The sequence below is a fragment of the Apium graveolens genome, chromosome 9, assembly GCF_009905375.1.
Source record: "Apium graveolens cultivar Ventura chromosome 9, ASM990537v1, whole genome shotgun sequence".
Classification (NCBI taxonomy): Eukaryota; Viridiplantae; Streptophyta; class Magnoliopsida; order Apiales; family Apiaceae; genus Apium; species Apium graveolens.
The window spans coordinates 268,074,847-268,102,601 of NC_133655.1; the positions used below are offsets into that span (position 1 = coordinate 268,074,847).

A 27,755-nucleotide genomic window follows, 5' to 3' on the forward strand; every position below is an offset into this window, starting at 1 on the left:
TTTTGCAAGTAAACAGGGAAAAACAATTGATGAATATGACTACCTTCTATTCTTCTATTCACGTTCAATTCTTTTAACCTCTCATGGTAACTCTATGGTGATAATGTTGGTGATGCAGTAATCTTTGGTGCAACAGAGAATCCTAAGTTTGGTTCATAATGGATCAAGGATGGAAAGATAGTAGGTGCATTCCTTGAGGGTGGTTGTCAAAGAACAAGGCTATCGCCAAGGTGGCCAAGGTGCAACCAACAGCTGACAATCTGGATGTGTTGACAAAGGAAGACCTCATGTATGCTTTGAAGATCTAAAATTAAATATTTCAACAGTGGGAACACGTTTACTAAAATTTATTTGTCTGTCTTTCATTTTCAATATTTTACACACTATTTGCTTTTTAGATGTCTTCCGGACAAAGTATTTATTCTGATTGATTTGTGCAAGTGACAAGGCTATTTTCGACGCTCTTATAATTAAACGGAAGGCACTATATTACTCGACTCAAATGATAATGAAAACACGACGACAATCATCAAGACCATAGAAGAGACACCTATTATACTAATGTTTGACAGTGCTGAGGATAAGCGGCTACGAGATGTGGGATAAGATGGCGGAAATGAATCGTGGTCAAATAATTAGAGCTCATGTTCTCAGCTGGTACTGTAAATTCTATTCTTTTGGCTTTTTGTTTGGTGTACATTTAGTTCGAGTCTGAATAATTATGAATGGCTACCTCAAGGGTAAGTATGTTTGTCATGTTTGTTAGACAGTAGTTTAAGTCAGTTTATGGTGTTAATTTTATTTTGTACTAGATCTAAGACTTCGCTTGGGTCAAATGGGTGCTCCGGATGAGAATATATATTGAACTTGATAGTTTCTCTCAATGTTGATGTTCTGTAGGGGTAGATATCGAGGAAGATTTTTTTCATGGGAGAGTCATTTTTCTTGAAGGCAGTACTTTTTTAATAGGAGAGTGATTTTTCTTGAAGGTGGTACTGTTTTCACATGTGATGATCAGCTAGAGGAGATGGACTAATTTCAAGTCTGGAAACATGCCTTTCCCCGTATTCTTAAAATCGGTGAGCGACTTGGCTCCATTATCTATATAGGGTAGTAATGTATGTGTACTGTGGTGTAGTATGGAATGGTAATTGATTATTTTTAGGGTGCGTTTGGTACAAGGTATTCAACAATGGGAAAGAGAAAGAATTGTGGTCATTCCCTTTGTTGATGTTTGTTTAGTAAAAACAATCATTCCCTTTCCCGTTTTTTAATTGTAGGTTTACCCCTTATTCCTTAAACTCCATTCCCCACCTCCCACTAGGTATTTGAACACCCTTTCCCACTTTTATTTTCTTATTTCAATTATAATTTAAATCTTGGACCAAAAAAATACATCAGTATGCAAAATTAATTTCAAAAATTAAAAATGATTTATAATTTAGTTTTTATAAATTAAAAATAATTTTGATATAAATTTTTATGTTAATTTATTAAAAAAGTTAATGGTGCTATTAAATAATTAAATTTGTTTATTTATTATAATGTTAATATATTATACTGTTATAATATAAATATATTTGACTATATTGAGATTGTTTAATATTAAAAAATAAAAAATAAATGTAATCATGTAAATTTTCATTCCGTTTCCGGATCTGAACCAAACACGTAAAACAATTCTGGGTCTTTACTTTCCTTTCTCCTTTTTTCCCTTTCTCGATTCCATTCCGTTTCCCCGAGATGAACCAAACGCCCCCTTAGTTTTGTGGATCTCAATTTATACTCTGTAGCTTTTGGTTTTGAGGTAATCGGCGAATTTAAGTGTGGCTATCAGGTATAAGTTAGATTGTTGATTCATATATCTCATAAATTTATTCTAAAATATACAAAATAATTAATTATTAAAATTAAAATGACAATGAATAATTACTATTAGATAATACTGATAAAATGTGAAAAGTACATGATGAAAGAAATAAGTGAGCTCAGAGTCTCTAACAAGGGAGTTTACTTTATTGTAAAAATTAGAGGCTGTCCGAAGATTATTCAATATGTACAAATAAAATTTTTGAAATATTAATTTTTACATTTAATCTTTTAATATGTGCATGCTGATTAATGAAATTTATGTCATTTTTATCATATCTAAATTAATTTATTATGTTACCTTTTTAGAAACCAAAACACTTACTTGAAACTTAAAATTATTAGATTTGTTACTGACATTATAATTTTAAATTTTGATAATTTAAAAGATGGGCAGATTTACAAAAGAGGTATTACATGCATGTTTTGCTTCTAAAGTAAAATTTTATCTTATACTTTTAGGGATGGAAAACATTATCTGTTAAGAAATACGGCATTTTGTCAATTTTATTAAATAATTTGAGATAAATGAATAATAATAAAATACCATTTTATGAAAATATCTACTTTCGAATAATTATTCATGATGATACTTCCTTACTTCTCACCATTCCTAATTTTAATTTAGGAATGAATACAGGATTTTAAATTTTTAAGAATAATTTAGGAATGAACCAATATATAAATTTTTATTATATCACTAAATAATTTAAAAATAATTTAATTTAATTACGTAATAAATCAAATGAGAAATGTTGAAAATATTTGAATTTTACATAATTATTAGAATAAATTTAAAATTATTAGAAAAATATTAATTAACAATTTTGTAATAAAAATATATTACATAATTTAAGAAAATTTAAAAAAATAAGCCTTTGGCATTTTTTATAAGCAAAACTCTGACATTTTTTAGAATACAATGAAAATTATATGAGCTGTAGACGAATTTAAGTATTTACGGGAAAACAAAATCCTTTCTATGAATCAATAATTTTTTTTATTGTATCACTAAATAATATAAAACTAATTTAATTTAATTACATAAAAAATAAAATGAAATATATTGAAAATATTTGAATTTTGCATAATTTTTAGAATAAATTTTAAGTTACATGAGTTGTGGACGGAACGTTGTGTTAGCGGAGAAAAAAATAGTGATTACTAATTTTATAATTATAATATATTACATCATTTTTGAATATAATACATAAATTTTTACAAATTTAAAAGTTAAGACTTAAGCATTTTTTTTAAGTAAGACTATGGCATTTTTCATAATATAGTTAAAATTATATAAGTTATGGACGAATTTTTTTGTTAGCGGACAAAAAAAATATTTACTGGGTTTTTTTAAAAAGTATTTAATTTAAAAAAATATATACTCGGTTTTGTTGTAAAAATTATTAAAATATTGACTACTAAAAACGTAAAAGAAAAATGTTAAAATATGAGTTAAGAGACTTTTAATTGGTTAAAATGTGAGAGAAAGAAAACTAAATAAAATACTGAGATTTAACGTTAAATTATAATATCAATTTTATATTTCAAAATAAACGAAATATAAATAACTGTAATAAATAAATTAAATAATACTAGAAGATAACCGTTTATGTTATAAAAATTACAAATTTCGAGAAAAAAATTCAAAATTGAAGAAATTTGGAGCGCGTGTAGCGCGGGCAAAAAGTCCCAGTGTTAATAATAAAGACTGGTCAACGTTTAAACCTCTAAAAATGGAATTAAAATGAAACAGGAAAAGTATTTTTTTTTTTTGGAGCAAAAAGTATGAGAAGAAGCTGTAATATAAACTTTGAGATTGATAATTACCCGAATGATCGGATAGATGTCATATTAATAGTCACTTAAAGAAGAACTAATTGAACCAATAGCCGCCTTCCTTCTCTCCTCTCCTAAGATTTGTTCATTTTCAAGTAAATTGAGGGGTTTCCACTGGTTTTCTCCGGTGGAAAGCCCCCACCCTTCATTCTCTTTTGTTCTTATTAATTTCCCTCCAATAAAACCCATTTTTTTGGGTTTTTGTGTGTCTCTCCTTTTGGAGTGTGTGTTTTGTCTCTCCTTTTGGAGTGTTTTGTTATGTTTTTGTTTAATTATGGTTGGGTTTATTTCGTGTTGAATCGGTTAAGAACGAGTTTATTGATATTCTTGGTGATCTGCAAAGCATGTGTCGAATCTAGAGTGGTGTTGATTATTGCAAGAGCTCACCTTTCACAACCAAAGATTGTTCATCTTTCACGGGCTTACACTTTCGACATGTCTATAACTGGTATCCGACATGTAGATAGCTGGGGTGTTTTCGGCATGTCTATAGCTGGTGTCCGACAAATAGATAGATGTGGTGTCGTTTCTCCAATCTCAGTTTATGTGATTGGTGTTTCTGAACATTGGGCTAACAATGGTTTTTATGTGATATGGTCAATTGCGATATTGCTATTTTCAGAGATGTTGGTACAATTTGGATCGCTTGAGATGTCTTTGATTTCGTTTTTAATTTCAAGAATTTTTAAATTCTATGTATTAAACGATCAGGAAACAAATCATTTAATTGTTTTTAGTATAATATTTGTTTTACCACCTGGTTGTATCGACAGTTGGGGGTTTGTCGCGACAGTATTATATTTAAGTTAATGAAAGTTTTGTGCATTTGTAAAAAAAAAAACTAATTGAAGGAAAAATGATGGTCAAGGAAACTAGTACAGGAAGAAATTGGTATAAAAGTGATTGCGATATTGCTAAAATCACATATGAAAACATAAAAAATTGAAATTGCTTTTACTAGAAACGCAAAAGAACAATGAACGGAAACTAATAGATTTTGCTGATCTCATTTGTTGGTTCGGAAAATGTCACAGAAAAATGTTTATTCTCTTTCTGCAAACTGTCAATGTGTTTATTCTATTTTTCTACAAACGGTCACTCAAAAAAAACAATAAAGACGAGTTCTACATACCTTTTTATAATGATCAAGCCCCACATATTTTTGTTGAACAATTGATTGGACCGGTTAACATTTGGTCCAATAGGGTCCAAATCCGAGTGTAGAAGCCCATAGCTCAAATCCGTGGGGCTGTGCGAGTCTGTTGCGAATTTGTGAGAGAAACAATTTATGAAGGGAGGTATTTTATAATAACTAGATTGCCCTGTTATTTAGGTTTTTATTTATTTAAAAGTAATAATATGTAAATTTAATTTTAAATTATTTAAAAGTATTTATCAAAATAATTTTTTTTACTTTCAAAATATAATTAAATTAATTATTATACTTGTTGTGGTCATTTAAATATCTTCATTTTACAAAATTTAATTATAACGAGGCTTTTGTGTACGGGCTTATAAGTTACTTATAGTTTATAACTTATAAGCCCGTAAGTACTTATCTCGGACTGTTTGTCGACCCAACTTATAAGTTGAATTTACAACGTATAAACTGATAAGTTGAATGTTAACAACAACGTATTTTTTTTAACTTATTATGATTTTTCAGTTTTTTATTAATTTTAGTTTTTAATTATATATTTTTAAATGTTAAGTTAATTTAAAATTTATGAATTAAGATAATAATATTTAAAAATTAATTATTTTAGTTCATTTAAGTTAAAAAAAATCTGACTTATAAATAAAATTAACCAAACACTTACATAACTTATAAGTATTCATCTACTTATCACATTTAAGCCACTTATTAATTTTAAATCATAAATTACTTATTTTAAGATTTCTCAAACTGACACAATAACTTATGTAGCTAAATTAGTTGTACACAAATATATAAAAGTTAGGGGTTATATAATTTTTTTTATTAATTAAGAAAATATAAAATTAATTTACATATATTGTGCAATATTGAGAATTGATAAAATATGAAAAATTAAGTAGAGGAAATTAATAGATGAAAATAAGTGAGAAATGCGAATCAAAGATACTTAATAAAAATTTAAGAATGAAATAAAATTAGTAAATAGAGGGATTTAGCGAGATATTGACTGTAAAATTCATAATTTTATTTTTAATTTATTTATTAGAAATTAGATATTAATTCGTCTAGATAATTATTTTAAAATTAGAATATTCTGAAAATATTTTTGTGCAAGGTAATTAATTTGTAAAAAGATTTTTTATTTGTGGAAAGAAGTGTAAGAATATAGTAGAAAATCAATATTTTTTTAGTTTAGGTAATTATGTGGGCCAAATATTTTATTTTTGGAATTTACTTGGAGAGGTTGTAAATTTTAGAAGGAAATTGATTATATCCTAAATAGAATTAGGGTTTTGTGTGCCTATATAAGGACCCTTTCTTTATACAATAATAAAAACTCGTACAGGTTCACTGCTTCGCATAAGGTACGTATTTTTCCGACCTCTGTTTTGTAATTATATGAGATCCTTGGTTTTTGTGCTAGTCTTATATATGTTTTTCTACCTTATCTGTTGTGAGTTAATTTACATCTAAATAGTGTGCCATGTAAATTAAATTCTTATCCAAGTATATTAGCTTGTGCTACGACTTGCATGAATATATGATGTCGTTAATGTCTAAATTGTATTCTCAAACCTTAAGTACATGATTAGTTGCTAACTGTGATATATAACAAATAGTTGGTGAGATGAGTTTTGAATAATTAATTTTTTTATGTTAGTTACATACAAATTATTTTTAATAAAATAGAAAATTATAATTCATTGTTAAGTGCTTTATGTGTAATTACATGATATTAAATAATGGTTCTAGTATATATAGTTTGGTAGTCGAAATTGGGTAAATTGTTTATAAGAGTTAATTGACTAAATATAATTATGTTTGTTTCTTGCTCGAGTTGAATAATGGTCATTTGATTTCTTTGTAACCTTATATTAGTTTGACATCAGTATTAAGATTTTATGTCAATTGTTATAGTTAAAAACGTTGTGGGTATTTTAAAATCTGTGCTCCTGTACTAGACTAATCATATTAGTAACATGTTAGGCTTTTAAGGCCCATTTACTTTCCCTCTGTGATTTGTTGGTTTGTTATTCTCGCTAAATTGTGTTAGTTAGCCTAGTCAGCATGTTTTTAGTCTTTGTCGATGTGTTCTAAATGATTTAATAAATGCATATCATTTGTGTTTTATTGATTAATTGTTTTATATTTTTATTAAATGAATTTTAGGATTGTTGGTGTATTGATATTCAGTATAATCGACTTTGAGGTAAGTACTTTTGACTTACTTTTAATTTTCAAAAAAGATATTTTAATTCTGTTTTTGATTTCGTATAAGATATAAGAATTTTGAATTCGAAATTATAAGATATAAGTATTTGTGAATTTTAGAACCCAGTCTCTACGTTTTCGAACCCGTTCATAATTTACGCTATAGTTCCGGAACTAGCCTTAGATACCCTTAGTAGGCGCACAAGTGTGCAACTTTAGATACCTATTAAGGGCGCGTAATTATTAAACTTTAGATGCCGACCACTGGCAAAGTGTGGTATAAAGAATAAGAATAAGAATTAGATGTCGGCTACTGGCAAAGTGTGACCGTAGATCAAGACTGTGGTATTTATAAGAATTATTGTTTCGTTCTGTTTCATTCTGTTCTGATCTGTTATAAAATCTGTACTGTTATAAAATCTGCTATGTTCTGTTTTAAATTCTGAATTTTAAAATATAAAACTTTGGGTTGGATTTATTTTAGAAAATATTTTACAAAATTATTATTGTTTTAAGAGAAATCGTTTTATTAAAACACCCATTGTTTTTCTGTTTAAGAGTTAGTCAATTTGTACTTGCTGAGCTATGTAGCTCACCCCTTCTAATATTTCAGGTTCGGAATTTGGAGCATATTAAGAATAAGGAATGAGAACTATGTGGAGATTTGTGCTGCTTCGTTTTGTGCTATTTGAATTAGAATAAAAATTTTGTTTTTAGAGAATAAATTTAATTATCTGTTAGACAAATATTATCGGATTTGTGGAGCTGCGTCTCCGTTTTTATGATTTTGATTATTGAGTTTGACCATTGTTTTGACCTTCGTTATATATTGAATTTTTCGTTTAAAAGAATGTGTTTTATTTAAGTCGTGTATTTAGATTTAATAGTTCGCAAACTTGGGCTGTTACAGTTGGTATCAAGAGCAGGCTGTCCTTCGGAGTGTATTAGGTATTGGACTAGTACATTCCCTAGGATGCGATCCTATAGACTATCATATAGGTCTTAAGAAATTACATTTGATTTAGATATTTATTTGTGTGATTATTTGATATGTTTGATTTTTGTGCTTTTTAATTATTGACTATAAGTTTAGAATTTGTTTTGTGTGTTCTAGAAAAGATGGACGGAGATAACCAGAACAACAACGAAAATCAGAACAACAATGGCAATCAAAGGAACAATGATGAAGGAGGAAACGTCTTTGACCAACTGGATGAAACTCTAGTTGTGCTTGTGAATCAGCAACCAAAGCCCAACATCGTTTCTCAGTTCAAGCGTTTGAACCCGCCAACTTTTGATGGAGCTACAGACCCGGCTATCGTTGAGATGTGGATCCAAGAGATGGAAAAAGCTTTCGGACTTCTGGGGAGCAATGAGGAACAGAAGGTGACCTTAGCTGTGTACCAATTGCAAGGAAGCGCTTACGACTGGCGGCTTATGGAAAAGAGGAAGAATGAGACGACAAATCTTGAAGAAAATCATGAACCGTACACTTGGGCAAAGTTCAAGAAGGCTTTAGAGGACAAGTACTTTCCCAGAACAGTTCGTCTACAGAAAGAGAGGGACTTCATTCGGCTTCAGCAAGGTGACAAAACCGTCATTCAATACGAAGCAGAATTCGCAAAGCTTGCGAAATACGCGTCGACCTTAGTAGCTGATGAGAGCGGTCGAGCACTGATAAGTGGCATTTTATACCACTTAGAACGTCTTAAAATGGCTTAAATTGGTGTCTTGAAATCAAGTATTTTGTATATTTGATGCGTTTTTCTAGTGTTTATGCATTTCAGGGTATTAGTTGCATTTCGGGGGAGGAATCATCAAGAATAAGCCTTGGCATGTGTTCACCATTGCGAGAGGAAAGAAACGGGCAGATTACGGCGAAGAAACGGAGCAAAATCAGATTTTTTCAGTAGAGGTCTGAGCGCCCGCTCAGCATTGCTGAGCGGCCGCGCAGCAAGCTGAGCGTCCGCTCAGCTATGCTGAGCGGCCGCGCAGGGTCGGGAAAAAAGATATAATGTTTCTGGACTTCTACTTCTGTTTGGTTTCCACTTCTATGTAATCTGAGTTTTATGGGACTATTATATAAGTAGATTTGAGACGTTTTCACAAGTGTGGATTGAAGAAGATTGTGTTTTTACGCAAGGAGCGAAGGAGATAAGGAAGAAGACCGATTTAGCACACTGCAACGAAGAGGAAGCATATCTTCTTGTGATTCTTGTTTCGTTGTAACGTTGGATGCTAGTTTTCTTGCGTTGAACTTATTTACTCTTGTGACGTACTATGTTTTAATATAATTAGTTTAGTTATTATTTTCTTGTGTTTGTTTATCATGATTTTATATGAACCCATGATGATGATAAGTGCTATTATGGGCTAATCGTGATCATGGGGTTGCAACGGATTTATTATGGAATTCTTTAGTTAATTGTTTAATACTTTAGTATGTGATGATTGTATGATATCTAGTATTGGTTGTGCGTATTCGTCTTATGTGTGTCGCGAACATATAAGATAGGGTGTTAATCTCTTGTGAAGCGACGGTGGATCTTGAGATTTAGAACTTGCCATGCTAGCATAGGTTCATGTACGTTGTGCATGATTAGTGGGTAACTCTAACAGTTTTATTTGCCCTATGTAATCAAAAGGAATAACTTGTGCTTAAATCGTTGTGTTGTCAATTTCTGTAGACATATAGGAACTCAACATAATTGATGATTATTCAACTTCTATCTTAATTGTGGATGCTTGGTAGAATGGTATTAGTACAATGAAAGTTGGCTTTTATCAGTTTCGTGTTATTCGATTAATATCATCACTGTCACATGCTAAAGGTAATAATAATGGCTATAGAAAGAAGTAATAATGAAGTTGTGATCTCATGAGTGTTTTATGATTGATAAATTGAAGTGTTAGTTAAGTGATTAACTAAGTAGTTAATTATAGTTAATATTTAATCAACAATTTTAAGTGTTAGTATCTTAACATTGAGAAGTAATCATACATTGGTGAGTGAGTTTAATTAGACAATAATTTAGTCTGAGTCTCTGTGGGAACGAACTAGAAAGTATTCTATATTACTTGCGAACGCGTATACTTGCGTGAATATTAGTGCATATTTTAGCCCTAACAAGTTTTTGGCGCCGCTGCCGGGGACTCGGCATATTTGTTTAGTTTATGTACTTACCATCATTGGTCATTAGGACTCAGTGATTAGGACGTAGTAGTTACTTATTTTTTCCGGTTGTGTTTCAGGTACTTTAGCAAGCGTTTATGCAAACTCGTTCTCGTGCTCGCAAGAGGACTTTAGATACAGCTGAGGAGACAGACGAAGTTCTTGATATTCCGGAGAAGTTAGATTTTGAGGATTCGTATTGTTCAAGCTGATCCAGCTCTTATGGATTTTTCTCGGCCTAAAATAGATGACATTCAGTCAAGCATCCTTCATCCGGCTATTCAAGCTAACACCTTTGAAATCAAGCCGGGCACTATTCAGATGGTGCAGAATTCTGTTTCTTTTGGAGGAGCGGCAACTGAAGACCCCAACATACAGATAAGGAATTTTGTCGAGATCTGCAGCACTTTTAAGTATAATGGCGTGACTGATGAGGCTATCAAGTTGAGGCTTTTCCCATTCTCACTGAGGGACAAGGCTAAAGACTGGTTACATTCTGAACCAGCTGGGTCCATCACTACGTGGCAAGATCTTGCGCAAAAGTTTCTGGTGAAGTTTTATCCGATGGCAAAGACTGCTGCTATGAGGAGTGCTCTTACTCAGTTTGCGCAGCAACCTACAGAATCTATGTGCGAGGCTGGGGAACGCTACAAGGAAATGTTGAGAAAATGTCCACATCATGGAATGCCGGATTGGATGGTGATCACTGGTTTCTATAATGGTTTGGGGGCCCAATCTCGGCCCATGCTCGATGCAGCAGCTGGAGGCGCCTTATGGGCTAAAAGCTATACTGAGGCGTATAATCTTATAGAGACGATGGCTGCAAATAAGCATCAAAACCCAACTCAGAGGATGACGTCAGGCAAGGTAGCAGGTATTCTGGAAGTTGATGCAGCCACCGCTATTGCAGCCCAGCTCCAAGCGCTATCAATGAAGGTTGATTCTCTGGCTACATATGGAGTTAATCAAATAGCTATGGTTTGTGAGCTTTGTGCAGGTTCTCATGCTACGGATCAGTGTTCTCTTGTCAACGAATCTGTGCAGTATGTGAATAATTATCAGCGACAACAGCAGCCTGTGCCAGCGAACTATCATCCTAACAACAGAAATCATCCAAATTTCAGCTGGGGGAATAATTAGAATGCTATTCAGCCACCATATCAGCAAGGAGTGAGTAAACAGTTTAACCCACCTGGATTCCAGCAACCACAGCAGTATGCTACAAGGCAATCATATCCTCAACAGGGCAGTACAGCTGCACCTACTAGTGCTGATTTTGAGGAACTTAAGCTGTTGTGCAAGAGTCAGGCGATTTCTATCAAGACCTTGGAAAATCAAATCGGTCAATTAGCCAATGCAGTGCTCAATCATCAACCTGGCACTCTTCCCAGTGACACGGAAGTACCAGGCAGGAAGGAAGCTAAAGAGCAAGTCAAGGCTATTACCTTAAGGTCTGGAAAAGTGGCTGATGCTGAAAAGGCAAAAGAAGGAGAAGCTGAAATTAGAGATGAAGAATCTAAGCAAAAGGAGAAAGCGGCGGAACCAAGGAAGACTACTGTTGAACACACTCTGCCTGAGGCTAATACAGGGGAGAAACAGCTCTATCCTCCACCACCTTTTCCTAAGAGATTGCAGCAACAAAAGCTGGATAGACAGTTCGGGAAGTTTCTGGAGGTGTTCAAGAAACTTCACATCAATATACCTTTCGCTGAGGCTCTGGAACAAATGCCTAGTTATACGAAGTTTATGAAGACTATTCTTTCAAGGAAGGTGAAACTGGATGACCTTGAAACCGTTGCTCTCACGGAAGAATGCAGCGCTGTTCTGCAGCAAAAGTTACCACCAAAACTGAAAGATCCAGGAAGCTTCACCATTCCTTGCACCATTGGCAATCTGACTTTTGACAAGTGCCTTTGTGATTTGGGAGCAAGCATTAATCTGATGCCGTTGTCGATCTTTAAAAAGCTGGATCTGCCTGATCCAAAACCCACATACATGTCGCTACAATTGGCTGATCGTTCCATTACTTACCCAAGGGGCATAGTTGAGGATGTGCTCGTCAAGGTGGATAAGCTCTTCTTTCCTGCAGATTTTGTTATTCTGGATTTTGAGGAAGATAAGAAGATTCCCATAATCTTGGGAAGGCCTTTCTTGGCTACTGGCCGTACCTTGATAGATGTGCAAAAAGGTGAACTTACTATGCGGGTCCAAGATCAGGATGTGACCTTCAACGTATTCAAGGCAATGAAATTTCCTACAGAAGATGAGGAGTGCTTAAAATTGGATGTGATTGATTCTGCGGTTACTTCGGAACTCGATCGCATGCTAATGTCTGATGCATTGGAAAAGACCTTAGTGGGGGATTTTGACAGCGATGATGAAGATGGCAATGAGCAATTACAATATCTGAACACTTCTCCCTGGAAGCGAAAGCTGGATATACCATTTGAATCTCTTGGTACTTCTGACCTTAAGAATGCTGAAGGAAAGCTCAAACCATCAATAAAGGAAGCACCTACCTTGGAGCTCAAGCCATTACCTGAACACTTGAGGTATGTTTTTTTAGGTGATTCATCTACGTTACCTGTTATTATTTCATCTGACCTTTCAGGTAGTGAGGAAGACAAGCTCTTAAGGATTTTGAGAGAATTCAAATCGGCTATAGGATGGACCATAGCAGACATCAAGGGGATAAGTCCTTCATATTGTATGCATAAAATTCTGCTAGAGGAAGGTAGTAAGCCAACTGTGGAACAGCAGCGAAGACTGAATCCCATCATGAAGAAGGTGGTGAAGAAAGAAATTCTGAAATGGCTGGATGCAGGCATCATTTATCCTATTTCTGACAGCTCGTGGGTGAGCCCCGTACAATGTGTACCTAAGAAAGGAGGTATCACTGTGGTCGCAAATGTAAAGAATGAGCTCATCCCTACTCGAACAGTTACAGGATGGAGAGTATGCATGGATTATAGAAAATTGAACAAAGCCACAAGGAAGGATCACTTCCCTCTTCCATTTATTGATCAGATGCTTGACAGATTGGCGGGTCATGAGTATTTTTGTCTTCTGGATGGTTATTCCGGGTATAATCAGATTTGTATTGCACCAGAGGATCAGGAAAAGACTACCTTCACTTGTCCATTTGGCACGTTTGCTTTTCACAGAGTTTCGTTTGGGTTATGTGGCGCCCCGGCCACTTTTCAGAGATGTATGATGGCTATATTCTCTGACATGATTGGAAATAATGTTGAAGTGTTCATGGACGACTTCTCCGTCTTTGGACATTCATATGATGAATGTTTGAATAATCTGCGCGCCGTACTCAAAAGATGCGTGGAAACTAATTTGGTGCTCAATTGGGAGAAATGTCATTTTATGGTGCGTGAAGGCATTATCCTTGGGCATAAGGTCTCTAGCAAAGGTCTGGAGGTGGACAAGGCCAAGGTGGGAGTCATTGAAAATCTTCCCCCACCTAATTCTGTGAAAGGAATCCGTAGTTTTCTTGGTCATGCGGGTTTTTATCGGCGATTCATCAAGGACTTTTCAAAGATATCTAAGCCGTTATGCAATTTGCTTGAGAAAGATGTGCTTTTCAAATTTGATGATGAATGTTTGGCAGCATTCGAGACTCTCAAGAAGAGTTTGATCACTGCACCAGTTATTACAGCACCAGATTGGACAGAACCGTTTGAGATGATGTGTGATGCGAGTGATTATGCGGTAGGTGCAGTTCTGGGACAGCGCAAGAAAAACCTCTTCTATGTGGTCTACTATGCGAGTAAGACTTTAAATGGTGCCCAATTGAACTACACCACTACTGAGAAGGAGCTTTTGGCTATAGTCTTTGGTTTTGAGAAATTTCGATCTTATCTACTTGGTACGAAAGTAACAGTATTCACTGATCATGCGGTTATTCGCTATCTGGTTTCCAAGAAGGATTCGAAGCTGAGACTCATTCGTTGGGTGCTTTTACTTCAGGAATTTGAGTTAGAGATCAAAGATAGAAAAGGTACTGAGAATCAAGTAGCTGACCATCTCTCTAGGTTGGAGAATCCCGATTCTACTTCACAAGATAGGACGTTCATCAATGAATCTTTTCCGGATGAGCAGTTGTTTGCAATTCAGGAGGAAGAACCATGGTTTGCAGATATTGTAAACTATCTCGTCAGCAATATAATGCCTCCTAATTTGACATCCGCTCAAAAGAAGAAGTTTCTGCATGAGGTGAAGTGGTATATGTGGGATGAACCATATTTGTTTAGACAGGGAGCTGACCAGATCATCAGGAGATGTATCCCGTTCTGTGAGACGGAGGGGATATTACGAGACTGTCATTCCACGGTTTATGGTGGACACTATGGTGGTGAGAAGACGACAGCTCGTATTCTGCAAGCAGGTTTTTTTGGCCTACTTTGTTCAAGGATGCTCATCAGTTTGTTTTAAGGTGTGATCGTTGCCAGAGAGTGGGAAATTTGTCAATGAAGGATGAGATGCCATTAAATGTGATGCTTGAAGTCGAGGTCTTTGATGTGTGGGGAATCAATTTCATGGGGCCTTTTATCTCGTCTTGCAATAATCAGTACATCTTGCTGGCAGTCGATTATGTCTCAAAATGGGTCGAAGTTAAAGCTTTACCGACAAATGATGCAAAGGTAGTGCTAAATTTTCTTCATAAGCAAATTTTCACAAGGTTTGGAACACCTCGGGTAATCATAAGTGATGAAGGATCGCATTTTTGCAACCGTAAGTTCACTTCTATGATGCAGCGTTATAATGTGAATCATCGAGTAGCTACTGCCTATCATCCGCAAACAAATGGTCAAGCGGAAGTGTCTAACAGAGAGATAAAGCGCATTCTAGAGAAGGTTGTTTGTCCGTCAAGGAAGGATTGGTCTTTAAAGCTCGATGAAGCTGTTTGGGCTTACAGAATAGCATACAAAACTCCACTTGGGATGTCACCATTTCAGTTGGTGTATGGTAAGGGATATCATCTACCTGCGGAGCTTGAGCATAAGGCCTACTGGGCATTGAAGAAGTTGAACCTGGATTTAGATGCAGCTGGTAAGAAAAGAATGCTTCAGCTTAATGAACTTGATGAATTTCGACTTCAAGCTTACGAGAATAACAAAATGTATAAGGAAAAGATGAAGAGGTGGCACGATAGGAAGCTACATCCTAAGTTATTTGTGCCAGGGCAACAAGTTCTCTTATTCAACTCTCGGCTCCGACTTTTTCCTGGGAAGTTGAAATCAAGGTGGTCTGGACCTTTTATTGTCAAAACTGTGTTTCCACATGGAGCGGTGGAAATTTTTGAGAATGATCCGGACCAAGCATTCAAGGTTAACGGTCAGCGGTTGAAGCACTACTATGGGGACATGGCAAACTGAGAAGTGGTTAGTGCCATTTTGTTGACTACTTGAGAAGGGTACGAAACGTCAAGCTAATGACGAAAAAGAAGCGCTGTGTGGGAGGCAACCCATGAATTGTTGTTACAGGAACCCTTAGAAGTTAATAACCTATCCAAAAACACAAAAAAATCAGAAAACAGGGGCTGGAAAAAAAAAATCCAGTGACCCCCTGAGTGCCCGCTCAGCATTGCTGAGCGACCGCTCAGCAAGCTGAGCGTCCGCTCAGCTTTGCTGAGCGATCGCTCAGGGGTCAAGTACCAGAATTTTTTTTACAGTTCAGAAAAAAAAAAAAAAAAAACACAAAAACAGTTTTAGCCCATAAACCCACGATTTGTTCCCACTACCCCATCATTTTAACCCTTAATTCCCAAACCCTAATCTAATCCACACCCTATATATACATACACCTATCCTACATATCTCCCACAAAACTTCCTACACTTAAACTTTCTCACAAACATCAAAAATCAGTTCTTACACACTTTTATTCACGAATCAATGGCACCCAAGAGAGCACGCACTATTGACAGCAGCAGCACAGTTCCTACTGCTGATTCATCGAGGGGTACTGCTGCAAGGCCTCGGTTAACTGACAGAGCCGCGGAGGAGGAGTACACTAGGCAGTTGAGGAAGCCGATTCTGAAGGAGAGGAGGTTTTTACCATCGGGGAGGGATGGTGAGTTGCTGCCCATGATTGCAGAGAAGGGGTGGATAGCTTTTTGTGAGTCACCCGAAGCGGTACCGATGAGCGTTGTTCGCGAGTTCTACGCGAACGCGAAGGCCGAAAAGAATGGGTTTTCTGTGGTCCGAGGGCTGACGGTTGATTATCATCCTGCGGCGATTCGCCGTGTGATTGGACAGCGAGAGAGGAAGCCCGAGGAGGAGAACTGGAATGAAAAGACTGCTGAGGATTTTGACTTGGATTTGATTTGTGCGACTCTCTGTCGACCGGGCACAGTTTGGACCTTCAGGACCGGCACTAATGAGTATCGTCACTTTCCGGCGATCGCCATGAACAGGTATGCCCGTGCATGGAATGCATTTATTTGTGCTAATATTTTGCCTTCTTCGCATGCACACGAGGTCACAGTTGAGAGAGCACAGTTGTTGTGGGGAATTCTGAATGAGGAGTACTATGTGGACCTTGGTGAGTTTATCTACCAAGGAATTCTGAAGTTTTTGAGGGGAGCGAAGCATATGAACATCCCTTATGCATCCACGGTTACGAAGCTATGCCAAGCAGTGGGAGTGAACTGGCCGGCTCATGAGCAGTTGCAGTTGCCGGCAGCTCCGATTGATTCTGGCACTCTGAATGGGATACAGGAGTGGACCGGTGGTGAGCCTGAGGAGTAAGGGCTGGGTTATCGTCTTCCAGGAGGGCGTCCAGCACGAGGTGCTACTATGGCTAGGCCAGGGCGTGATGAGGCTGGTTCTTCGAGAGCTCAGGAGGGTGTTGGGATGGTTGATGCCCAGTATAGGAGGCTTTCACGGCAGATGGATGCTATGTATGAGACGCAGAGCAGGTTTGCTCAGGAGCTCACCCTTGCGTTAGGGACTGCTTTTCGGGGCCTTGGAGCTGATATCTAGTGGCCAGTTTTTGGTGAGGACTCTGCATACCCGCCGCCTGATACTCCACCCAATGAGGGTGATGATGATGATGACTCGGAGTAGGTATACCCTGTGTTCCTTTCTACTACTTTTACTGAGGACAGTGAAGATTTTAAGTTTGGGGGTGGTAGTTAAGGAATATTGTGTGTGTGTCATATAGTTGCATATTCATGATAGTTTAGTTCATATAGTTGCATAATATATGCCATATAGTTTTTTTGTTATGAATGTCATGTAGCTCATGCATTTACCATGATCCCTTTTGCAATGATTTATCGACTGAATTGTGATATTGATGCGAGTGTAGTGATAGCATTAAAGTGATATTAAGTCGTGTAGGTTGATATGCATGCTAGAAACAATTGTAAGTCCACTAAGTCTTAGAGAATGCGTAAGGGCTAGATTGTTGTTATGATTTGGTTGTTTTCAAGGTCAATCTACTTATTATTCTTAGAATTCGATTATAGGTTCTTAGTGATAAAGGCATGAAAAAGAAAAAATTTTAGAGAAAAAAAAATATGAAAGTTGTTGCTAGTTGTGGCTAGGCGTCAAATGGCTAGTAGCCGGCTCGCATATGGTGCGAGTAGTCTAGGGTTGAGCAAGATGGAGCGAAACGCACTTGCTCAGAAGTAAAAAAAAAAAAAATTAGTTTATGCATAATTGATCAAGAGTGTGCCTTTGGTATTCGAGTTATTAAGTTCTTAGGGGACTTTGTGCCTAGTGACCTAAGGCTTTTAGAGTCTGGGATCCGCTAACCTAACGCTCGTTACATGGATACCATTGTATAAGTCTTTTGTGGACCTCACTCATTGCACGGTCAAATAAGCATTTGATTTGTGAATAAAAAGCACGATTCCGTAATAAGCTCCAGAGTTCTTGTAGTGTTGTATATCACTTTGTGCCTAGAATTTTTTATTCTTTGTATAATCATTGGATTACCTTGAGGATAGCCTAGTCATAATAATTGGTCTAGTTCCGAAGCATATCTGTTAAGCATTTGCACACACCACGTTTCTGGCTGTATGTCCGTTTGCATGAGTTTATTGATCTTAGTTGTCTAACTGCATTGGTTGAGATGTTGCAATTTGGTTGGTTAATCGTAGTAAGGGGGATCGCTGCATTTTCATATAGATTGCATTCATGCATGTTTTTATTTGTTTTTGAGTCTGTGACGCTTGAGGACAAGCATCGATTTAAGTTTGGGGGTGTGATAAGTGGCATTTTATACCACTTAGAACGTCTTAAAATGGCTTAAATTGGTGTCTTGAAATCAAGTATTTTGTGTATTTGATGCGTTTTTCTAGTGTTTATGCATTTCAGGGTATTAGTTGCATTTCGGGGGAGGAATCATCAAGAATAAGCCTTGGCATGTGTTCACCATTGTGAGAGGAAAGAAACGGGCAGATTACGGCGAAGAAACGGAGCAAAATCAGATTTTTTCCAGTAGAGGTCTGAGCGCCCGCTCAGCATTGCTGAGCGGCCGCGCAGGGTCGGGAAAAAAGATATAATGTTTCTGGACTTCTACTTCTGTTTGGTTTCCACTTCTATGTAATCTGAGTTTTATGGGACTATTATATAAGTAGATTTGAGACGTTTTCACAAGTGTGGATTGAAGAAGATTGTGTTTTCACGCAAGGAGCGAAGGAGATAAGGAAGAAGACCGATTTAGCACACCGCAACGAAGAGGAAGCATATCTTCTTGTGATTCTTGTTTCGTTGTAACGTTGGATGCTAGTTTTCTTGCTTTGAACTTATTTACTCTTGTGACGTACTCTGTTTTAATATAATTAGTTTAGTTATTATTTTCTTGTGTTTGTTTATCATGATTTCATATGAACCCATGATGACGATAAGTGCTATTATGGGCTAATCGTGATCATGGGGTTGCAACGGATTTATTATGGAATTCTTTAGTTAATTGTTTAATACTTTAGTGTGTGATGATTGTATGATATCTAGTATTGGTTGTGCGTATTCGTCTTATGTGCGTCGCGAACATATAAGATAGGGTGTTAATCTCTTGTGAAGCGACGGTGGATCTTGAGATTTAGAACTTGCCATGCTAGCATAGGTTCATGTACGTTGTGCATGATTAGTGGGTAACTCTAACACATTTATTTGCCCTATGTAATCAAAAGGAATAACTTGTGCTTAAATCGTTGTGTTGTCAATTTCTGTAGACATATAGGAACTCAACATAATTGATGACTATTCAACTTCTATCTTAATTGTGGATGCTTGGTAGAATGGTATTAGTACAATGAAAGTTGGCTTTTATCAGTTTCGTGTTATTCGATTAATATCATCACTGTCACATGCTAAAGGTAATAACAATGGCTATAGAAAGAAGTAATAATGAAGTTGTGATCTCATGAGTGTTTTATGATTGATAAATTGAAGTGTTAGTTAAGTGATTAATTAAGTAGTTAATTATAGTTAATATTTAATCAACAATTTTAAGTGTTAGTATCTTAACATTGAGAAGTAATCATACATTGGTGAGTGAGTTTAATTAGACAATAATTTAGTCTGAGTCTCTGTGGGAACGAACTAGAAAGTATTCTATATTACTTGCGAACGCGTATACTTGCGTGAATATTAGTGCGTATTTTAGCCCTAACAAGCACGAAGATTGGAAGAGGGACTTCGAAGCGACATCGGGTACTCTGTGGCATCTTTTGAACTTCAGACATACGAGGCTGTTCTCAACAAGGCGTTAGTGATCGAAAGGGGCTTGACAGAATCTGAAAAGGCGTCTGGCAGCTGGAATAAGAGGTGGTTCACTCAAACTGGTGGGCAATCTTTTCAAGGGGGACCACTCAAGAAGCCACACGTGTACGATAACATCGGAGGTCAAGGTGATCGAGAGAGGTGTATGAGGTGCGGCAAGAATCATCCGGACAAGGTCTGCCGTTGGAATACAGGTGCTTGTTTTCATTGCGGAGAAGTAGGACACAAGATTTCGAATTGCCCGCACAACCCACCACCGCAACCAAGGAAGGAGGCAGATAACCAGATGGGCAAAGGACGTGTATTTCAGCTCACAGGAAATGACAACTATCACAATTAAGGTATGATTTCTTTTCTTTAGCGAGTTATTTAATTTAATTTTATTTGTCTGAATTTGGGGACCAAATTCTTTTAAGGAGGGAAGAATGTAAAATCCATAGTTTTATTTTTAATTTATTTATTAGAAATTAGATATTAATTCGTCTAGATAATTATTTTAAAATTAGAATATTCTGAAAATATTTTTGTGCAAGATAATTGATTTGTGAAAAGATTTGTTATTTGTGGAAAGAAGTGTGAGAATATATTAGAAAATCAATATTTTTTTAGTTTAGGTAATTATGTGGGCCAAATATTTTATTTTTGGAATTTACTTGGAGAGGTTGTAAATTTTAGAAGGATATTGATTATATCCTAAATAGAATTAGAGTTTTGTGTGCCTATATAAGGACCCTTTATACAATAATAAAAACTCGTACAGGTTCACTGCTTCGCATAAGGTACGTATTTTTCCGACCTCTGTTTTGTAATTATATGAGATCCTTTGTTTTTGTGCTAGTCTTATATATGTTTTTCTACCTTATCTGTTGTGAGTTAATTTACATCTAAATAGTGTGTCATGTAAATTAAATTGTTATCCAAGTATATTAGCTTGTGCTACGACTTGCATGAATATATGATGTCGTTAATGTCTAAATTGTATTCTCAAACCTTAAGTACATGATTAGTTGCTAACTGTGATATATAACAAATAGTTGGTGAGATGAGTTTTGAATAATTAATTTTTTTTATGTTAGTTACATACAAATTATTTTTAATAAAATAGAAAATTATTATTCATTGTTAAGTGCTTTATGTGTAATAACAAGATATTAAATAATGGTTCTAGTATATATAGTTTGGTAGTCGAAATTGGGTAAATTGTTTATAAGAGTTAATTGACTAAATATAATTATGTTTGTTTCTTGCTCGAGTTGAATAATGGCCATTTGATTTCTTTGTAACCTTATATTAGTTTGACATACGTATTAAGATTTTATGTCAATTGTTATAGTTAAAAACATTGTGGGTATTTTAAAATCTCTGCTCCTGTACTAGACTAATCATATTAGTAACATGTTAGGCTTTTAAGGCCCATTTACTTTCCCTCTGTGATTTGTTGGTCTGTTATTCTCGCTAAATTGTGTTAGTTAGCCTAGTCAGCATGTTTTTAGTCTTTGTCGATGTGTTCTAAATAATTTAATAAATGCATATCTGTTGTGTTTTATTGATTAATTGTTTTATATTTTTATTAAATGAATTTTAGGATTGTTGGTGTCTTGATATTCATTATAATCGACTTTGAGTTAAGTACTTTTGACTTACTTTTAATTTTCGAAAAAGATATTTTAATTCTGTTTTTGATTTCGTATAAGATATAAGAATTTTGAATTCGAAATTATAAGATATAAGTATTTGTGAATTTTAGAACCCAGTCTCTACGTTTTCGAACCCGTTCGTAATTTACGCTATAGTTCCGGAACTAGCCTTAGATACCCTTAGTAGGCGCACAAGTGTGCAACTTTAGATACCTATTAAGGGCGCGTAATTATTGAACTTTAGATGTCGACCACTGGCAAAGTGTGGTATAAAGAATAAAAATAAGAATTAGATGCCGACTACTGGCAAAGTGTGGCCGTAGATCAAGACTGCGGTATTTATAAGAATTATCGTTTCGTTCTGTTTCATTCTGTTCTGATCTGTTATAAAATCTGTATTGTTATAAAATATGCTCTGTTCTGTTTTAAATTCTGAATTTTAAAATATAAAACTTTGGGTTGGATTTATTTTAGAAAATATTTTACAAAATTATTATTGTTTTAAGAGAAATCGTTTTATTAAAACACCCATTATTTTTCTGTTTAAGAGTTAGTCAATTTGTACTTGCTGAGTTGTGTAGCTCACCCCTTTTAATATTTCAGGTTCGAAATTTGGAGCATATTAAGAATAAGGAATGAGAACTATGTGGAGATTTGTGCTGCTTCATTTTGTACTATTTGAATTAGAATAAAGATTTTGTTTTTAGAGAATAAATTTAATTATCTGTTAGACAATTATTATCGGATTTGTGGAGCTGCGTCTCCGTTTTTATGATTTTGATTATTGAGTTTGACCGCTGCTTTGACCTTCGTTATATATTGAATTTTTTGATTAAAATAATGTGTTTTATTTAAGTCGTGTATTTAGATTTAATAGTCCGCAAAGTTGGGCTGTTACAGTTGGTATCAAGAGCAGGCTGTCCTTCGGAGTGTATTAGGTATGGGACTAGTACATTCCCTAGGATGCGATCCTGTAGACTATCATATAGGTCTTAAGAAATTACATCTGATTTAGATATTTATTTGTGTGATTATTTGATATGTTTGACTTTTGTGCTTTTTGATTATTGACTATAAGTTTAGAATTTGTTTTGTGTGTTCTAGAAAAGATGGACGAAGATAACCAGAACAACAACGAAAATCAGAACAACAATGGCAATCAAGGGAACAATGATGAAGGAGGAAACGTCTTTGACCAACTGGCTGAAACTCTAGCTGTTCTTGTGAATCAGCAACCAAAGCCCAACATCGTTTCTCAGTTCAAGCGTTTGAACCTGCCAACCTTTGATGGAGCTACAGACCCGGCTATCGTTGAGATGTGGATCCAAGAGATGGAAAAAGCTTTCGGACTTATGGGGAGCAATGAGGAACAGAAGGTGACCTTAGCTGTGTACCAATTGCAAGGAAGCGCTTACGACTGGTGGCTTATGGAAAAGAGGAAGAATGAGATGACAAATCTTGAAGAAAATCCTGAACCGTACACTTGGGCAAAGTTCAAGAAGGCTTTAGAGGACAAGTACTTTCCCAGAACAGTTCGTCTGCAGAAAGAGAGGGACTTCATTCGGCTTCAGCAAGGTGACAAAACCGTCATTCAATACGAAGTAGAATTTGCAAAGCTTGCGAAATACGCGTCGACCTTAGTAGCTGATGAGAGCGGTCGAGCACGAAGATTGGAAGAGGGACTTCGAAGCGAAATCAGGAACTCTGTGGCATCTTTTGAACTTCAGACATACGAGGCTGTTCTCAATAAGGCGTTAGTGATCGAAAGGGGCTTGACAGAATCTGAAAAGGCGTCTTGCAGCTGGAATAAGAGGCGGTTCACTCAAACTGGTGGGCAATCTTTTCAAGGGGGACCACTCAAGAAGCCACACGTGTACGATAACATCGGAGGTCAAGGTGATCGAGAGAGGTGTACGAGGTGCGGCAAGAATCATCCAGACAAGGTCTACCGTTGGAATACAGGTGCTTGTTTTCATTGCGGAGAAGTAGGACACAAGATTTCGAATTGCCCGCACAACCCGCCACCGCAACCAAGGAAGGAGGCAGATAACCAGATGGGCAAAGGACGTGTATTTCAGCTCACAGGAAATGACAACTATCACAATTAAGGTATGATTTCTTTTCTTTAGTGACTTATTTAATTTAATTTTATTTGTGTGAATTTGGGGACCAAATTCTTTTAAGGAGAGAAGAATGTAAAATCCATAGTTTTATTTTTAATTTATTTATTAGAAATTAGATATTAATTCGTCTAGATAATTATTTTAAAATTAGAATATTCTAAAACTATTTTTGTGCAAGGTAATTGATTTGTGAAAAGATTTGTTATTTGTGGAAAGAAGTGTGAGAATATATTAGAAAATCAATATTTTTTTAGTTTAGGTAATTATGTGGGCCAAATATTTTATTTTTGGAATTTACTTGGAGATGTTGTAAATTTTAGAAGGAAATTGATTATATCTTAAATAGAATTAGGGTTTTGTGTGCCTATATAAGGACCCTTTATACAATAATAAAAACTCGTACAGGTTCACTGCTTCGCATAAGGTACGTATGTTTCCGACCTCTGTTTTGTAATTATATGAGATCCTTTGTTTTTGTGCTAGTCTTATATATGTTTTTCTACCTTATCTGTTGTGAGTTAATTTACATCTAAATAGTGTGCCATGTAAATTAAATTTCTATCCAAGTATATTAGCTTGTGCTACGACTTGCATGAATATATGATGTCGTTAATGTCTAAATTGTATTCTCAAACCTTAAGTACATGATTAGTTGCTAACTGTGATATATAACAAATAGTTCGTGAGATGAATTTTGAATAATTAATTTTTTTTATGTTAGTTACATATAAATTATTTTTAATAAAATAGAAAATTATTATTCATTGTTAAGTGCTTTATGTGTAATTACAAGATATTAAATAATGGTTCTAGTATATATAGTTTAGTAGTCGAAATTGGGTAAATTGTTTATAAGAGTTAATTGACTAAATATAATTATGTTTGTTTCTTGCTCGAGTTGAATAATGGCCATTTGATTTCTTTGTAACCTTATATTAGTTTGACATCAGTATTAAGATTTTATGTCAATTGTTATAGTTAAAAACATTGCGGGTATTTTAAAATTTGTGCTCCTGTACTAGACTAATCATATTAGTAACATGTTAGGCTTTTAAGGCCCATTTACTTTCCCTCTGTGATTTGTTGGTTTGTTATTCTCGCTAAATTGTGTTAGTTAGCCTAGTCAGCATGTTTTTAGTCTTTGTCGATGTGTTCTAAATGATTTAATAAATGCATATCTGTTGTGTTTTATTGATTAATTGTTTTATATTTTTATTAAATGAATTTTAGGATTGTTGGTGTATTGATATTCAGTATAATCGACTTTGAGGTAAGTACTTTTGACTTACTTTTAATTTTCGAAAAAGATATTCTAATTCCGTTTTTGATTTCGTATAAGATATAAGAATTTTGAATTCGAAATTATAAGATATAAGTATTTGTGAATTTTAGAACCCAGTCTTTACGTTTTCGAACCCGTTCGTAATTTATGCTATAGTTCCGGAACTAGTCTTAGATACCCTTAGTAGGCGCACAAGTGTGCAACTTTAAATACCTATTAAGGGCGCGTAATTATTAAACTTTAGATTCCGACCACTGGCAAAGTGTGGTATAAAGAATAAGAATAAGAATTAGATGCCGGCTACTGGCAAAGTGTGGCCGTAGATCAAGACTGTGGTATTTATAAGAATTATCGTTTCGTTCTGTTTTATTCTGTTCTGATCTGTTATAAAATCTGTACTATTATAAAATATGCTTTGTTCTGTTTTATATTCTGAATTTTAAAATATAAAACTTTGGGTTGGATTTATTTTAGAAAATATTTTACAAAATTATTATTGTTTTAAGAGAAATCGTTTTATTAAAACACCCATTATTTTTCTGTTTAAGAGTTAGTCAATTTGTACTTGCTGAGCTGTGTAGCTCACCCCTTCTAATATTTCAGATTCGGAATTTGGAGCATATTAAGAATAAGGAATGAGAACTATGTGGAGATTTGTGCTGCTTCGTTTTGTTCTATTTGAATTAGAATAAAGACTTTGTTTTTAGAGAATAAATTTAATTATCTGTTAGACAATTATTATCGGATTTGTGGAGCTGCGTCTCCGTTTTTATGATTTTGATTATTGAGTTTGACCGCTGCTTTGACCTTCGTTGTATATTGAATTTTTCGATTAAAAGAATGTGTTTTATTTAAGTCGTGTATTTAGATTTAATAGTCCGCAAAGTTGGGCGGTTACATTCACACATTAGGCCATCTGCAACAGTTGTGATCCAAAAATTTAAATTTGGATCAGCAACTGATCCTGATCCAAATTTATGACCAAATTACTTTTTACATATAATAATATATAAATATTATAGTAAGCAATTTTATCTTAAATTTATCATTTAATCATTATTAACAATTAACAATTTATATAACATTTCATAAATTAATTAAATCAACAAAATTAATATATATAAAAATATTAAAATTATGCACTTAATTCATGAAAAACACATTTATTGCAATAATTAATATACAAAATATCATTGATACACACTAATTTTCCGAATTAGTATATTCTTCCCACAAATGCTCAATTAATGAATCTCTAAGTGTAATATGTGCATCTTTATTTTTTTATTTTTAAATTTTAATGAAATTATATTTTCTCATTATTTTAAGTTTTATTTTAAAAATAAATTTTGTCAACTGTTAATTATATTCTGTTATTAATTATATAATTAAATAATCAAAAATCAATTTAAAATCTCAGAAACTACAAATAATAAAACCATTTTTTTATATTAAATCAAGTGATCCAAATTTGGATTACCATTTGGATCACCAAATTTAATATATTACACATTATAATATTATATATATATTATTTTATATAATATACATTATACATATTATTATATAACTTTTAGAACATATATTTTTTTAATATTTATGTTAAAAATTAACTAATTATAAAGTTTAAAGAAATATAATTATTCAATCATTTAAAAACGTAATAAAGTTTATATGGTTAACAAAAAATCTTTTAGTGAATCTAAAAAATTGGGTATCAATTAAGTTGATATATTAAATATTAGATATAATTATCACAATTAATGATGTGGTGAAGTTTTTGAAGATAACACGTTAAAACTCTTTCTCTGCAAGTCGTGTGTTCGATACCAAGCATTTGCAATATCAATAATTATACAAATAATTCGGGTTTCGGGTATACCCGAATCCGATACCCGAAACCCGATCCGAAATCCGATGGATCGGGTTTGGGTATTCATTTTCGGATATTTTTCGGGTTCGGTCGGGTTCGGGTGTGAATAAAATTTTCGGGTTTGGATTTGGATTCTACAATACCCGATCCGATCCGACCCAATTGTCATCCCTAATCCTATGTGGCTCTCAAATATAGATATTAGGTAAAAAAAACAGCGCTCCAACCACATCACATGTTAGCAAAAAATTTAGATATCTTTCATCTCATCTTTAAATATGTAGGCATTAGCTATATCTTCCCGTTTAGTTGATGTTTAGACTTAAATCTACACATTAGTACATACACATACATATTAATACATACATATATTTATATAATTTTTAATACATAAATATTAAAATTATTATTTTATATAAAAAAAATTAATATATAAAATATTAAGTGTGAAAATATTGTTATCTTATTAACAAAATTTACTAATTATTTTTAACAAACAATATATATATAATATTAGTAACTTTTTATTAAATATATATTTGTTATATTTATATGTTATTATATTTTAAGTTGTAACAATTATTAAATTACAATTATATATTTTTTCATTTATTGAATTAAGTATTAACTAATTTTATTTTATTATTTAAAGTTTATATATATATACATATAAATCTGAAAAATATGAATAAAATAATATTTTTGAATATAGCTAATGATTATAACTAATATCACCGGAGTGCATGGCCTTACAGGTTCAATAAAATTTTTGATAATCCTGATTTCGCAAACTATTTTAGCTATCATGGTTGGAGATGCTCTTACTCAACTTTTTAGGTGTGCA

The 27,755-nt window shown here is 34.2% G+C and overlaps 1 protein-coding gene and 1 non-coding gene across 2 annotated transcripts; one reads left to right on the forward strand and one right to left on the reverse strand.

The window, feature by feature from the left end:
• Positions 1–10,829: 10,829 nt before the first annotated feature.
• Positions 10,830–10,936, reverse strand: LOC141688236 (small nucleolar RNA R71). Its single transcript, XR_012561693.1, has one exon. It is a non-coding gene; the product is annotated as a small nucleolar RNA R71 (small nucleolar RNA).
• An 11,806-nt stretch (positions 10,937–22,742) lies between these two features.
• On the forward strand, positions 22,743–23,741 carry LOC141686302 (uncharacterized). Its single transcript, XM_074491345.1, has one exon. It carries the CDS (start codon positions 22,743–22,745, stop codon positions 23,739–23,741), a length of 999 nt encoding a protein of 332 aa, XP_074347446.1.
• The last annotated feature ends 4,014 nt before the right edge of the window (positions 23,742–27,755 follow it).